We start from the raw sequence: 17,166 nt of genomic DNA on the forward strand, positions 1-17,166 counted from the left end.
ATAGGGTAAAGAAATAGTGGGGTGGAGGGGAGAGGCACCTGAATTTTGCTCATGGTAAAGAAGTAAATACAGTATATATCAATCTACCCAGAACAGTGGAGAGCCAAAAGGGGGAGATGATAAAGTTGACTTGCACAGAGTGGTGATACAGAGTTGGCAAGGTGAATGAGCACAAAGCAGCAATAGGGCTTTGGTATGCTCTCAAGATATAACTAGGGAAGAAAATAGGTCACCTAGCATGGAAGACTACACTTCCCTATTAATGGCAAAAAAGGATACGGAAGGGCTTCCAAGAGGCAATCAAGCATGACTGTTTGACATTGGGAGATAGCCTTAACACAGTGTACAGTAGTAAGGACAAATGATAAAGAGCAGAGCTGGTGTAGCACAAGCAGAGTCAAATGAAGTAAAAAAGTTCTTATCTACTGACATCCACTATGTTATCATTCTTATTGGTAATCTGTACTTCATCACTTTTAGCTATCCATAGGCAACTGACATTGAGAAAATATAAGTTTTCAACAGAAACATGGCACTATTCAGTTCTTTTAAATAGTTTAATCTAAGAAAAGCCTAGATAGACACATGAAATTCTTTTTATTTATTTAAATTTTTTTGAATTCCAAGGCTCCCCAAACTGTGGGTAGAAACTCCAGAAGGGGGTCACTAAATCTTCAGCTGGAGTCATACTTGCTTCAAACAGCACCACTCTTCAGGCAGCAGTAGTCACAGCATTAGTATGGAGGTCAGAGTGGGGCTTGTGAGCCATCACACACTCAACAGGCCCTGAAGAGGCCTGCCTTTGCATGAGTTTCTTTGCTAGCAGGAAGACCTGCACAAGGAGGTATCAGGATTGCTGCAGGTTATATGAGCTTGCCTTAGCTCACAGGACCCATTTTGACTTCATTACTAATGCTGCTGCCACTTGCAAATCACTGTCAGGCTTGGGAACAGCCATGAGGTGAGGGCCTAGTGGACATGGACTGGTAGGGATTGCCTTTTCTCCTCGCTCCTCATCCACCATTGAAACTATCAAAGAGAAAAATGTTGCCCCTGTCCTCAGCTTGCCCTCTCTTCCCACCAGTTGCCATCCATCTTTTGCCATGGGATGGCAACTGATAGGAAAGAAAATGCTGCTATGGACCATGGCCATGGGATATTTGGAGGAAGGGCTATTTGAAGAAAGGGATAAGATGCAGGAGAAGTTTAAGGGTTGGATCAGTTGGAGACGGATTGGCTGTGGAGGCTGAGAGAGGGCAGAATGACAGACAATTGACTATGGGTTATAAGAAAGGGGATCAGCTGGGAAAAAGGTACGGCTGGGAGGTAAGAGAGGGGATGACAAGGAATCAATTCAGGGCTATAAGAAGGGTTTGAGGGTGATAGAGGATCATATGGGATGCAAAAAGGATTGGAGGAGGTAAGAGGAGGTGAGTTGGGGAGGTGAGGAACCTGACCTTTATGGTCTGGGAAACTGACAAGCATGGGGGTATCCTACACGGCATAACAGATACCACTAGAAACTTGCTGGGCAGACTGGATGGACCATTTGGTCCTTTTCTGCCATCAATTCTATGTGAGAGGAGCTGGGGGGTTTTAAGAGGTGATCATCTGGAAGTGACCATTCTAAGCAGATTGCACAGCAAACATATACAAGAATATAAAAATAAGACAAAAATATAAACATTAAATTCAATAACAATATCAATAAAAATAAAATAAGCATAAAATAAATAAGATATCATCAGAATAGGCCAGAATAACTCAAGAGAAGGCCAAATGAAACAAATATGGATCATTTTTTTTCCATAACAGCTTGAAATCATATCATGCCATAGAAACTGCCTGATGACAGAGAAGGATCAGTTACGAATAGACTGAATATAGAAGTTTATTTATTTAACAAATATTTATATTCCACCAATCCACATATCTCTTTACAGGAGGGTACACTTAACAAATTGTTTTGCAGAATGTATTGATTTACATGAGGAATATTCAACAAGAATATCTGCAAGACATGAGGGACTCAACCTGAAGATTACTGTAAACTATTTATTTTATTTATTTATTTTTAATTTTTCTATACCGAAGTTCCTGTACAAGTACAAATCACACCGCTTTACAATATAACTAAAAAATTCGCTAAGGAGCGTTACATAGAACAGTGAAGGGAACTGAATATGGGATGTGTTATAACTTGAACATATAGTACATGTAACTTATCAAAGCGTATAATTTAACATATCGTAACAGGTCTTAACCAGAACTAACATGTATTATAACTCAACATATCGTAATATATCGTGATACAGGTAACTAACATAATCATTTTAAAATTAACACACTGTGCTATAGGTAACACTTCTAACTTATGCTGACATTGTCCATTTGTTAGTCTTGGCAAATAACATATATCTGTCATTTCAAATTCACCTATCTAATGAAAAAGCAATCTGGCTTACCATAATTGGTGTTCTCTGTAGACAGCAGGACGAATTAACCATGACATGTGGGTAATGTCATCCAATGGCACCAAACAAACCATTCTCTCTTAGCTCATAATTTTTCCTCTACTGAGCATGTGCGGGAATTCCTGCATAGGCACACTGCATCATAAGGCCCTCTGTTGATTGTAGAGCTCAGCTTTAGTTGAGTAGCCGACGCTCCAGGGAGGCGCATGGGTATTAAGCATGGCTAATTCATCCTGCTGTCTATGGAGAACACCATTTACAGTAAGCAAACTTGCATTCTTTTCGACAAGCAAGACTGAAATAACCATGGCATGTGGGGAGTCCCAAGCTGAGGGTTGCAGCTGAGCACTTACTGAAAAAGCAACCTGGACCCCACAATGGAGAGTGGATCACTGGGAGAACAAACTGCACAAAACTGCTTGTCCAAATTTACTGTCACTTCTCAATAGATTGTCCAAACAATAATGGGACATAAAGGTGTGTATTAGAGTGGAGGGACAGAGGATATGAAGAGCACTCGAAGCACATGAGAGGGCCAGATTAGGGCCCCATTTGAGAGAGAAGCTCAACATGAAGGCCTAACCTGATCAGAAACAACAACTCTGCCTCCATTACAAATTTCATAGCAGACATGTAGGCTTGTGAAATAATATAGGAACTGCTTATTTTAGTGAAGGAACATTGCAAATACAAGAATGAGAAACTGCTTGCTTAAGGAATAGAATATTTGAGTGCAAGCCCAGAAAGGCAGAAAGAGAGTCTGTAGCTTAATAATAAGAAATTGTCTTACAATATTATAGCTAAAATTACAGAAGCTGCTCTGAAACACTGCTCTTTTATTTCTACTCTGATATATTTTAGGAGAAACTGATATTGTAGTTCAGAAAGAAGAAGTAGTGCCTACACTCTCTGAGGCTCAGAATAAAGAAGCAACTTGCTGCCTCAAATAAGCTATGATGCTAAGGACTTTTAACATGTAGCTGGTGGAGCCCAGTATTTCCAGATTGGGGTGATGGCTCTGAGTAACAGAAAACAAAGAAAATAGGATTGCGCCTGTGTGAAGCCAGATCCATTTCAGGGAGCTGGAAAACCCATGGCGGTCAGTCCAGACCTAGTTTCCCAAAAAAAGAAATAAGAGACAGGGGACTAAAGCAGTCTTTGGCAAAGGCTGAGCAACAACCCCCAACTACATCACTCAACGACCCCCTGTGTCTCGGTACCGCTTTATTCCAACCGGATAGTCTATGACCCCATTGGACCACGATCCAAAGACTTCGAAGACTCTGCTGACAGTGCAGGGGATCACTGATCAGAGACATGTCTTATGTCAATGAATACCTGTTGTTGTTTCTTCTCTCTCTCTAGTACATAGATATTGATTTTCAGTGCATTGCTATTGTTTTGTTATTGCCTATCTTATTACAGAAGTTTTGGGGAAAGCATTTGCTGTGGGTTATAATTCTGCTGTTAGTTTCCATTGGAATAAAGTTTACATATATCTAACCAAATGCTACTTGACTATGCTCCAACAGAGTATGTTTTCATTCCACCAGTTAACACAAGGCAAATGAAGCAAAATAAGGTATCAACTGACAATCAAGTTGCAGCTTTGCAGGTATCCTTAAGATCATAAGAAATTGCCATGCTGGGTCAGACCAAGGGTCCATCAAGCCAAGCATCCTGTTTCCAACAGAGGCCACACCAGACCACAAGAACCTGGCAATTACTCAAACACTAAGAAGATCCCATGCTACGGATGCAATTAATAGCAGTGGCTATTCCCTAAGTAAACTTGATTAATAGCCGTTAATGGACTTCTCCAAGAACTTATTCAAACCTTTTTTGAACCCAGCAAAAACTCATAATAAAAACTTTTTCAAGTACATTTGAAGTAAAAAGCCTGCAAGGGAGTCAGTTGACTCATTAGATAATCAAGGGGTAATAGGGGTACTTAGGAATCACAAAGCCATAGCAGAGACACTAAATGAATTCTTTGCATCAGTCTTCACTGAAGAAGATGTAAGACAAATACCCATGCCAGAAATGATATTCATAGATGATGATTCAACAGAACTGAAACAAATCTCAGTGTATCTGGAAGATGTAATACAACAAATTGACAAACTAAAAAGTCGAACATCACCTGGACCAGATGATCCAGGTGATTTTCTAAGAACTAAAAGAACTGAAAAATGAAATTGTGAACCTGCCATTAGTAATTAACATTTTGCAAACTATCATTAAAATCATCTATGGTACCTGAAGATTGGAGGGTTGCTAATGTAACACCAATTTTTAAAAAGGTATCAAGGGGAGACCAAGGAAACTACAGATCAGTGAGTCTGACATCTGTGCCAGGCAAAATGGTAGAAACTATCATAAATACAAAATTTCTCAACATATAGATAGACATAGTTTATTGGGATAATGGGACAATCTTGACTCACCATTCTGCTATATTTTTTGACAGTATAAATAAAAGTGTATAAATGTGAAGCAGTTAATATAGTCTTATCTGGATTTCCAGAAAGCATGAAGTTAGCATGGGGCACATTTAAAACTAATCGGAGAAAGTTCTTTTTTACTCAACGCACAATTAAACTCTGGAATTTGTTGCCAGAGAATGTGGTTAGGGCAGTTAGTATAGCTGTGTTTAAAAAAGGATTGGATAAGTTCTTGGAGGAGAAGTCCATTACCTGCTATTAAGTTCACTTAGAGAATAGCCACTGCCATTAGCAATGGTTACATGGAATAGACTTAGTTTTTGGGTACTTGTCAGGTCTTATGGCCTGGATTGGTCACTGTTGGAAACAGGATGCTGGGCTTGATGGACCCTTGGTCTGACCCAGTATGGCATTTTCTTATGTTCTTATGTTCTTAATGCAATCAACTGGCAACTAGATAATAATCTGGGTTGTTAATACAAAATTTTGGAAAATGGAACAAAAATCTTCCTGTGAAATAATATATTTCAAGTGACATAAGATTCTTAACTTATAAAAACCAGATTTTAACACAGCCCTCGTTTGCAGTACTAAATTCAATCGTGAATCAATCTAAACCCTCAGGTCTTTTGGGGATAAGAAAATAGCGGGAGTAAAACCTCTGGGTACATTGGTTGGGAAGGACAGGTTTTATCTCCCGCTGGATGATAAATTATCCTACTTCAAGACAAAGTTGAATTATGTGAAACAGATCCAGATTGAAGGCTGAACAATAGGGTGGCAATGGAAACTGAGAGAAGCACAATCGGCAACCAGATTCCAAAATCTTGAGTACCCAACTGTCTTTGGTGATCTTTCGCTATTCCTCCAGGTAGAGGTGAATGCTCCCTCCTATTGGAGGGACAGAATTCTAGACGTCAAGGGTAGTCAAAAAGTGGGCCCAGGTTTGGGATGAGCCTGCTATGTTGTTTTTGGCTGTCTCTCTTGCTGATATCCATGAGCCAGAGATTGTTCCTGCAAAAGCACAGGTGGAGTTCGATACTACTGGAATTGATAGAACATAAGAAATTGCCATGCTGGGTCAGACCAAGGGTCCATCAAGCCCAGCATCCTGTTTCCAACAGAGGCCAAACCAGGCCACAAGAACCTGGCAATTACCCAAACACCAAGAAGATCCCATGCTACTGATGCAATTAATAGCAGTGGCTATTCCCTAAGTAAACTTGATTAATAGCAGTTAATGGATAGAAAGGGCTTCTCTGGAAATAGGAATGCTTAAGAGCTAAGTAAGGACATATGCTGCTCAGAGCCTGTCAAGAGAGACTAGACCACCACATGTTGCTCCTTGATTAGAGCGACTATCTACCTGAGTTTGTCTCCAAAGAAGTGATCCCCAGTGCAGAGGATATCTGTCAACTTGTTGGGTATTTCTTTGTGTAAACTATTGGCCCTAAACTAAGCCATTTGGTGAGCTCCAATAGTTGCTACCAACAATTTGACTGCAGTGTTTAATGATTCATCTACTGAACAAATGAGATAAATTTGCATTCTTCAGCATTCAGAAGAGCTTGTGGATACCTGGGGTGACCCATGACCCCTGATCTAGCAGCAGTTTCAGTTTCTGAATGCATTCATGTAAGTACTGTACCATATAAAACTGGTGAGCTTCAAAGTGGACATTGAGCTTTAAGCTCTGGAAACATTTTTTCCCAAAGTTATACAACAGCCTAGGATCTTTGCCTTGTTGAGTGTTGGAGAAGATCCTTGCTTTCTTTGCCCATGTCAGTGCTAATTCTACCACAACTGATTGGTAAGGCAGTTGTACTATCCCAAAGCCTGGAGTCTTCTGAACTCTATATTTAAGGTCCAACTTCCTGGCCACAGGAGCACAGGAGACTGGAAATTTCCATATTCTTATTTGTAACTCTTGCAGGATCAAGTATACTGAGATCACTGAAGATTCTGCTGGAGTTTCTAGTAGCTGGAGAAGGTCGAAGACCTCTATGTGGAGATCCTTGTCCTTATGAATGTTGACTCCCAAGGCCTTTCCTAATTATCCAAAAACCTGGAGTAGGAGAGGTCTTTGGACAGTGACGAGTGCTCAGAAGGTTCATTAGGGAATCTGAAGGAATCCTCGTCGATTACTCTTCTGATTCGAAGAGTGAGGAGAGATTAACCCAGGAGGCTGAGGCAGGGTCCTCTGTCATCATGAAATTTAATGTGGATAAGTACAAGGTGATGCATACAGGGAAAAATAACCCATGCTATAATTACACAATGTTGGGTTCCATATTAGGTGCTACAACCCAAGAAAGAGATCTAGGTGTCATAGTGGATAACACATTGAAATCGTCGGTTCAGTGTGCTGCGGCAGTCAAAAAAGCAAACAGAATGTTGGGAATTATTAGAAAGGGAATGGTGAATAAAACGGAAAATGTCATAATGCCTCTGTATCGCTCCATGGTGAGACCGCACCTTGAATACTGTGTACAATTCTGGTCGCCGCATCTCAAAAAAGATATAATTGCGATGGAGAAGGTACAGAGAAGGGCTACCAAAATGATAAGGGGAATGGAACAACTTCCCTATGAGGAAAGACTAAAGAGGTTAGGACTTTTCAGCTTGGAGAAGAGACGACTGAGGGGGGGATATGATAGAGGTGTTTAAAATCATGAGAGGTCTAGAACGGGTAGATGTGAATCGGTTATTTACTCTTTCGGATAGTAGAAAGACTAGGGGGCACTCCATGAAGTTAGCTTGGGGCACATTTAAAACTAATCGGAGAAAGTTCTTTTTTACTCAACGCACAATTAAACTCTGGAATTTGTTACCAGAGGATGTGGTCAGTGCAGTTAGTATAGCTGTGTTTAAAAAAGGATTGGATAAGTTCTTGAGGAGAAGTCCATTACCTGCTATTAAGTTCACTTAGAGAATAGCCACTGCCATTAGCAATGGTTACATGGAATAGACTTAGTTTTTGGGTACTTGCCAGGTTCTTATGGCCTGGATTGGCCACTGTTGGAAACAGGATGCTGGGCTTGATGGACCCTTGGTCTGACCCAGTATGGCATTTTCTTATGTTCTTATGTTCTTATCTTGAAGGGAAATATTCCTGCGGAATATCCTCTGATTGGCTGTATCTACTGCAAGAGAGTGGGAAGGGCTAGATTCTGCCTGTGAGAGTTCAGATGGGACATCCTTTGGCAAGAGAGTGAAATGGATTCTCCCTTGTGGAAGCAAATCCGATCCTTTGGACAAGAGAGGTTGGAGAATGCCCTTCTTCTCTTTAGTTACCAGGGAGGTAAAGAATGTCTTTACCAACTCTGCCACTTAATCTAATGGCTGCCGTGTTCTCTGGCCAGAAGCTGGGGGAGGAACATCTTCTTCCAAAACTAATATAGGATTTTCTATAAGGGTTCCCCTTGGACTTTGGAGAAGTTGCTCCGTGTGGTGCATGGAGATCAGCGGCACCACTGAACAAATAGGAACCAGTATCTTCAGACAAAGACTTTGTTTTAAAGGTCTCAGTGGTGATAGTACCCTGGATATGGGAGCGATAAATGAAGAATACATCCTTCTGGACCTCCAGTTCTTATGGAGTACACTGATGGAGCTGGTCTTGCATCAATTTGAGGAATAGCTGCATCCGTAGCATCAAGGCCTAGTGTGCCAACAATGCTGATCTGTATTCCGAGGTCAGTGGTGTCACTGGCTCCCAGCTCCGATGCATTGACAGTGCAAAAGGTAAATGCACAGGGGCTTGATGTGTCGAGGATGCCAATGGTGCTAGAACTTGATGTCTTGCACAAGTCATGTGCACCAGAGCGGACCTTGAACGCTGTTTTTGTTGTTTTTTTTTAGTTTCCACCAAGCCCCGGGGGGGGCTTGGTGGAAACTAAAAAAAAGCATGAAAGTTTGGCACTTTCATGCTTTACTCAATTTTGACAGGGGAGAGGGCCCCAAGGTCTGCATCAAATTGAGGGGAGTACTGCTTGAGGAGCTCCTGCTCAACTTGGCATCAGGGGAGCTAGAAGAGGCTCTGTTCTGAGTGAAGGACTGCAACTCTTTATAGACCTGCATAACTCCTCCATCTTCCAGGCTCTGAATCTCTGGGTCCATGGTGACATCCAACAACAGTAGTAACAATTAGAAGCATTGTGGTTAGGCCCTAGCCATCGAAAGTGGATGTCCGCCATCAGTGATATACATCTTTTTTCCACATCTGCAATCCTTACAGCCTTCTTAGAACTAGGCATCCTTAGTTCTTTATTCAGCACTGAAAAGTGCTATTGAGGGGCTGCTGAGGCAGCGGAGCAACACAAATGTTTTGAAAATTTCAAGAATTCTGAAAAAAGTACAAATATGATGTTATCAAATAACAGAGAGAAAGGGTATACATCTATACAATAACTTGGATGAAAAAAGACTAAGGGGCTCACAAGGCAGCACCCACACAGGAACTCCTGCACATGCTCAATAGATAGAGACCTTTGTTTTCAGTTTTTATTTTATTTTGCCTGAGAATTTCAATGAAAACGAAGGTCCCTATCAAAAAAGCAAAAGTTCCATGAGATAAGAGAAAAGGGTCTGTTTGGTGCCATCAAATGACATCACCCATGTGTCAAGACTAATTCAGTTCTGCTTGTCGATGGAGAACAATGATATATTCTTGCAGCAAAGACAAACTGCACTTCTATTAAGAATTCTGATTCAAATATATTTATGTATGCATGTATTCAAGTAGCTTGAGAAAAGACACCAGAAAAATCTGTCAATAAGAATTATTTACACATGGCATAATCATTCTGGGCATGAGTAAACTATATTAAAACTTGCTAATATTCAATATGATAAAAATGTAGAGGACCAATCTGTCTAGAAGTTCAACTTCATGGTCATTTGACATCTTTCCAAGTGCAAAACTAACAAAATTTATTAAGGTAGTTTTGAAACACCATAGGCTGCTTGGGGTGAAACAGCGTGCATATGGAGATGGGCTTGGGGAGGAGAGGGGATGGAATTTTCAAAATGCATTTTTACGTGCATAAATGCATGATTATCCACAAAAAGTCTTTGATTATTGATCCTTAAATGATTAGGATTAAGGAGTTTACGTAGTAAGCATTATTCTCAAACATACCAAATGGGGAAAACGCTTCAATATATTTGGCTCTCAGAGTAGTATATAACTTGCAGATAACAGAAAATTGACAGTATTCACATCTGTCACATTGCAGATTAAAATAAAAATCAAAAGACAAACCTCTCTCGGCCATCTTTTCTAGTCCTTGATACCTGGTTAATCTCCAGTGCAGTAAGTTTTTTTGCTACACGATATTGCCAAGTATAAAATGCTTCTTTGGATGCTGCTATCACATGGGTTTTGGTCATAGTAACAAATAACGGACCTGTCAAGACAAATAGCAGTAAAGCTGAAGAAATGAATGTTTTAATATATCATTTTAATTTATTTTAATACAACAAGAATTTTTAACAGTTAAGCCAAACAGAATGCAGTATTTAAGCGTAAGTAATTTTCTTTGGAACACAGTACAGTAATCCTTTAGAAATTTATATTACTTTATTTTGATTTACAGCCCACTTATATTCAAAATAATATTGCTTCAAGAAAATAACACCATCAAAAGGCACATACATAATCCAAATAAATTTACAAAAAATACAGTAACATAAGGATCTAGCAAAACAATAAAACAAAATACAAAAAATAATAATTCTTGTTACAGTATGGGGCATATTTTTAAAAAGTATGCGAGCGCGTACTTTTGTTCGTGCACCCGGCGCAAACAAGAGTACGCCGGATTTTAATAGATATGCGCGAAGCCGCGCGTATCTTTTAAAATCTGGGGTCAGCGTGCGCAAGGCTGCGCAAAATCGGCAGCCTGCGCATGCTGAGCCGCACAGCCTGCCTCCATTCCCTCCAAGGCCGCTCCGAAATCAGAGTGGCCTCAGAGGGAACTTTCTTTCTGGCGCCCCCCACCTTCCCTTTCCTTCCCCTAACTAACCCGCCCCCCGGCCCTAACTAATTCCCCCCCACACCTTTATTTCAAAAGTTACGCAAGCCTGAGGCAGGTGTAACTTGCGGCCGGCTGCCAGCGCACCATGTTCCAGTCCAGGGGCTGGTCCGGAGGCCGCAGCCACGCCCCCGGAATGCCCCCTGATGATGCGCCAGCCGCAACACGCCCCCCGACACCCCCCCCCCCCCCCCAGGAAAGCCCCGGGACTTGCGCGCATCCTGTGGCTTGTGCGCACCGCCGAGCATATGCAACATTGCTCGGCGCACGCAGCAGGTGGAAGGGGCAGCTTTTCGGGGGTTACACACGAATCTTACACGCGTACCCCTTTGAAAATCTTCCCCTATGTGTTCTCTAGCCTCAGAGCAACTGTACTGCTGTTATGAATGCCGGTTCACATCTTCTCAAGTGGAAAATCTGAACAAAATTTATGAGGGCAGTTTTGAAACCTCATTAGCTACTTACAATGAAACAGCATGCATACTTTTACCTATTTCAGACACTTTACCCTTCAGAATGCTTATGTTCAGTGTTTCTTTTAAAATATAAAATAAAATAAACTTTCCAAATACTCTAAAATAAACACTTTTTGCTTATAATGTGAGTTCATGCCTTGTGTTTAGGTTTAAGATCCTGAAGATTTTCTTTGAGCCTGCAGATCATTGAGCAAAATGCCAGTAAATGCCCTGTCTATTGTGGATTATTTCTTAAGTCTCAGTATAAACATCTCAATGTCCACTGATGGGTGTTGTATTTAATTCCAATCTCCATTACTATCCAGATTTAAGGCTAAATTCTGACATTTCTATCTCCTGAACATTCATGAAATAACTGTACGCAACCTCATTCCTGTATCTACCGCCAAAATTCTTGTTCAAGTACTTTCACTGCGTAATAGTATAATTTTCTACTTGCTGGTCCTTCCTTGTATACAATGTTAGTTAGATCATTCATTCTTTTAATTAATTGCTCAAGAACTATTTCTCTGGGATTGCCACAAGGAAAATAAATATCTCCAGCTCCACCATTCCTCAACATGCAAACACACACTCAGGAAGATTTTAAAAGGGCTGCACATGCACCCATAAAGAAGTGGATCGGTAAAAACACCAGGGATTCTTTATTATCACAATCTTTACAAACAGGCTGAGTTTCGCTCATGCATGAGCTGCTTCAGGGGCTATTGAAAATATAAACAGATAAAAGTAACACATAAAACATTAAAATATGCAGACATTAATATGAAAATGAATAAAATAAATAAAAATGATTAACATACCAACAGACCAAAAAATAAACAAGGAAAGGATAAATCAAAACATAAATATATGCCAAAAAATGATACACATATAAAATATGATATACAGAACTCAATGAAAAACAACGAAGGACAATGTGGAAAAATTTAGCTATAATTATAGGGGCGGATTTTAAAAGGAGCGCGAATAGCCTACTTTTGTTTGCGCTCCAGGCGCAAACAAAAGTACGCTGGATTTTAGTAGATACGCGCGGAGCCGCTCATATCTGCTAAAAACCTGGATCGGCGCGCGCAAGGCTATGGATTTTGTATAGCCGGCGCGCGCCGAGCCGCGCAGCCTACCCCCGTTCCCTCCAAGGCCGCTCCGAAATCGGAGCGGCCTCGGAGGGAACTTTCCTTTGCCCTCCCCTCACCTTCCCCTCCCTTCCCCTACCTAACCCACCCACCCGGCCCTGTCTAAGCCCCCCCCCTTACCTTTGTCGGGGGATTTACGCCTCCCGGAGGGAGGCGTAAATCCCCGCGCGTCAGCGGGCCTCCTGCGCGCCGGGCCGCGACCTGGGGGCGGGTCCGGAGGGCGCGGCCACGCCCCGGGCCGCCCCGGGCCGTAGCCACGCCCCCGGGCCCGCCCCCGGAACGCTCCCGACACGCCCCGAAAATGCCGCGCGGTTCGGGCCCGCCCCCCCGACACGCCCCCTCCGAAAACCCCGGGACTTACGCGAGTCCCGGGGCTCTGCGCGCGCCGGTAGGCCTATGTAAAATAGGCTTACCAGCGCGCAGGGCCCTGCTCGCCTAAATCCGCCCGGTTTTGGGCGGATTTAGGCGAGCAGGGCTCTGAAAATCCACCCCATAGTGTAGTCAAATATGTGGATTCCTTACGGTGAACTGTAGAAATCACTTAGGGCCTCATTTTCCAATATCGCATTGGTATCACATGCGATACCAAAAAGGGATGTACCTTATGCTAATAAGCATGTGTATCGCAAATTGCAATATCAGCTATGCGAAAGGCTGTTATCGCAAGGTTCACGATGTTTCCTGACAGGCCTGTTTCAGTATGATGCAGGCCGAGAGAGAGAGAGAGAGAGAGAGAAAGAGAGAGAGAGGCAGGCTTGATGGACTCTCTACCTGGGTAACAACAAGCTAGGTGGAGAGAAAATTGCACAAATCTCATCTTGGAGTGAGTTTCCTCACTCCGAAGGCCAGCAAATCTTCACAAGAGACCACTGTTCTGTTCGTACGTCTCATGTTGAATGTGAAAGTGGCCCCTAACCCCCTACACTAATACTTCACCATCACCTCGAGTTACTAGGTGGGCCTCCCATAGGGATACAAATACCTGTCTATAGGGAGGGGACATTATAGCAACTAACTAACTCTCTCTCTCTCTCTCTCTCTCTCTCTCTCCCCCCCGTGACAGGCCTGCATCATACTGAAACAGGCCTTTCAGGAAACATCGTGAACCGCGATAAACCTTTACCGGCATGTAACGCAAATGAAAGAGGTGTAGTTAGGAGCCGCGCTAACAGTGCTGCTGTTTCGCAGCACACGATAAATCCTCCCTACTTTACATTTAGTCCGCCCCCTGAATATAAAATTAAAAATTTGCATTCGCAAATCACGTTAACTGCTGTTAGCGCGATTTGCAGAATTATAACATGCGGTAACTCCTTGGAAAATGAGGCCCTTAGTCATATTCGTTAATAAATCAGCAAATAAAAAACTAAGGGGCGGATTTTCAGAGCCCTGCTCGCGTAAATCCGCCCAAAACCGGGCGGATTTACGCGAGCAGGGCCCTGCGCGCCGGTAAGCCTATTTTACATAGGCCTACCGGCGCGCGCAGAGCCCCGGGACTCGCGTAAGTCCTGGGGTTTTCGGAGGGGGCGTGTCGGGGGCGGGCCCGAACCGCGCAGCGTTTTCGGGGCGTGTCGGGAGCGTTCCGGGGGCGGGCCCAGGGGCGTGGCTACGGCCCGGGGCGGCCCGGGGGCGTGGCCGCGCCCTCCGGACCCGCCCCCAGGTCGCGTCCCGGCACGCAGGAGGCCCGCTGACGCGCGGGGATTTACGCCTCCCTCTGGGAGGCGTAAATCCCCCGACAAAGGTAAGGGGGGGTTTAGACAGGGCCGGGCGGGTGGGTTAGGTAGGGGAAGGGAGGGGAAGGTGAGGGGAGGGCAAAGGAAAGTTCCCTCCGAGGCCGCTCCGATTTCGGAGCGGCCTTGGAGGGAACGGGGGTAGGCTGCGCGGCTCGGCGCGCGCCGGCTATACAAAATCCATAGCCTTGCGCGCGCCGATCCAGGTTTTTAGCAGATACGCGCGGCTCCGCACGTATCTACTAAAATCCAGCGTACTTTTGTTTGCGCCTGGAGCGCAAACAAAAGTAGGCTATTCACGCTCCTTTTAAAATCCGCCCCTAAGTGTCAACAATTGCACCAATCAATAGTATTTAAAAATATAGATGTTACAAATGCTGGTTACTCACAAATGTAATACACACACAAAAAGCCCTAATTATTAAACTGTTGTTTTAAATATGATGAAACAAAAATGAAAAATAAATAAATAAATAATAAAGATGAATGAACATGAGGTAATACTAACCAAACTATAGCAAGATGCTCTTCATTTTTGAAAAAGGATGGCACAGAAGATCTTAAAAAGCATGATCACTGTGTGCAGGCACAAATAGCCATATGAAGCCAGAAGTAGTCTAAAAGAGAACAACTTTAGAGCAGCCAACTTTAAGACTCCATTCCAATATGGAATACTGAAAGGAAAGATAAAAATAAATGCTGTACATAAACAACAATGTTTAAACACAAAAGAATACCAAAAAACGGAGAGATTGAAAAAACTATTAATGTTTCTTTTTTTGGACGGGTGCACTGCTTTAAAATGTGACTCTGCCAAAGGAAAAATCACCTCAAATCAAATAATAACTATTCCATCATGTTCATTCATCTGTATTATTTATTTATTTATTTATTTTTCAATTTTGTTTCATCATTTTTAAAACAACAGTTTAATAATTAGGGCTTTTTATGTGTGTATTACATTTGTGAGTAATCAGCATTTGTAACATCTATATTTTTAAATACTATTGATTGGTGCAATTGTTGACACTTATTTGCTGATATATTAAGGAATATGATTAAGTGATTTCTACAGTTCACCATAAGGAATCCACCTATTTGACTACACTATAATTATAGGTTAATTTTGCCACACTGTCCTTCGTTGTTTTTCATTGAGTTCTGTATAACATATTTTATATGTGTATCATTTTTTGGCATATATTTATGTTTTGATTTATCCTTTCCTTGTTTATTTTTTGGTCTGTTGGTATATTAATCATTTTTATTTATTTTATTCATTTTAATATCTGCATATTTTAATGTTTTATGTGTTACTTTTATCTGTTTATATTTACAATAGCCCCTGAAGCAGCTCACGCATGAGCGAAACACGGCCTGAGTTGGGCAGTTTGTAAAGATTGTGATAATAAAGAATCCCTGGTGTTTTAACGATCCACCTCTTTTTGGTCGTTACTTGCAATATTGGAGCGGTTTCCGATCTGTTTCCGTGCACCCATAAATGCATGTATCTCAATGTGCGCAAAGATATGCGCTTTTATAAAGTATACGCATAGGGGTACATTTTAAAACATTGTGTGCGTGCGTACTTTTGTTCCAGGGTCGGCGCGCGCAAGGGGGTGCGCATTTGTGCAACTTGCTCGCGCCGAGCTCAGTGCGTGCTGCCCGTTCCCTCCGAGGCCACTCCAAAATCAGAGCGGACTCGCAGGGAACTTTCCTTCTGCCTCCCCCCACCTTCCCCTACCTAACCCACCCCCCCGGCCCTATCTAAACTCCCCCCTACCTTTCCGCACGCCGGGCCGGCTGCCACGTGCCATGTTCCGGTCCGGGGGCTGGTCCGGAGGCCGCAGCCATGCCCCCGGGCCGAAACCACACCCACGGCAATGCCCCCGGATGACGCGCCGACCGCGTCACGCCCGACCCCCCCCCCCCCCCCGATGACGCGCCGACTGCGTCACGCCCCCCAACACGCCCACCCCAAGAAAGCCCTGGGACTTACGCGCATCACCTGGGGCTTTGCATGCACCGGAAGCCTATGCAATATAGGCTCGGCGCGCACAGGGGCATTTTAAAAGGGTTATGCACGTAACCCTTTTAAAATCTGGCCCATAGGTTTTAAAATACTCTTCACGCGCATTATGTCTGAAATCTTTACACACATATCTTACGCGCACTCGGGGAGAGAGAGAGAGAGAGAGACTCTTTATAAGGCTCAGCCTGATGCTCAATATATACACCATTGTAAGGGGGCACTTTGATTCGGGGTGAGCTTTTAGGAGGTGGGTTGGGGCTTGGGGAGTGATGTTATAGAAACATTCAGGGGTAATCACTGTAAAATTGACATCATTAAAGAATTTTAGTCTTTATAAGCGATGAAAAGAAGTTGATTTGTACAATGTGCCTAGCAGAGACTGCAGTGTACAAATCAATTCCTCTTGTTAGAATTTTCACTGCTTATAAGGTCTAAAATGCTTTAATGATGTCAATTTTACAATGAATACTTCTGAATGTTTCTGTTAACACCTGAATTAAAGTGCCCCTCTACAGTGGTACCTATATATAGAGTATCACACTGACCCTATACAGAGGTGCTCTCTCTCTCTCTCTCCCCTCCCACCTTGATGTTTACTGGACTCCTACGCCTACTAAAGAGTTGTAGCAAAGATACATGCGTAACATATGAGCACTGGCTGAGGAAAATTAGGAAGTACACGCGTCAGTGCTGGTCCCGCTTCTGGAACGCCCATTCCCTGCCCCTTTTCCGCCTACTTTTTCTGGGTGCACATACATTCATGTACGCGTGCCTTTCCTGGCTATTGAAAGTACAGACTAATTTTAAAACAAGCACGTGTTTATCCATACACCCACGCG

The 17,166-nt window shown here is 42.8% G+C and overlaps 1 protein-coding gene across 2 annotated transcripts in view; it reads right to left on the minus strand.

Moving 5' to 3' along the window:
* The window catches only part of WDR35 (WD repeat domain 35), a 333,796-nt gene that overhangs the window by 161,619 nt on the left and 155,011 nt on the right, over positions 1 to 17,166 (minus strand). For both annotated transcript variants that reach the window (XM_029595967.1, XM_029595968.1), the window contains one exon: positions 10,182 to 10,326. In XM_029595967.1, coding sequence (XP_029451827.1) covers positions 10,182 to 10,326 — 145 coding nt within the window. The remainder of the gene's footprint in view (positions 1 to 10,181; positions 10,327 to 17,166) is intronic.

The sequence above is a fragment of the Rhinatrema bivittatum genome, chromosome 3 (genome assembly GCF_901001135.1).
Source record: "Rhinatrema bivittatum chromosome 3, aRhiBiv1.1, whole genome shotgun sequence".
Classification (NCBI taxonomy): domain Eukaryota; kingdom Metazoa; phylum Chordata; class Amphibia; order Gymnophiona; family Rhinatrematidae; genus Rhinatrema; species Rhinatrema bivittatum.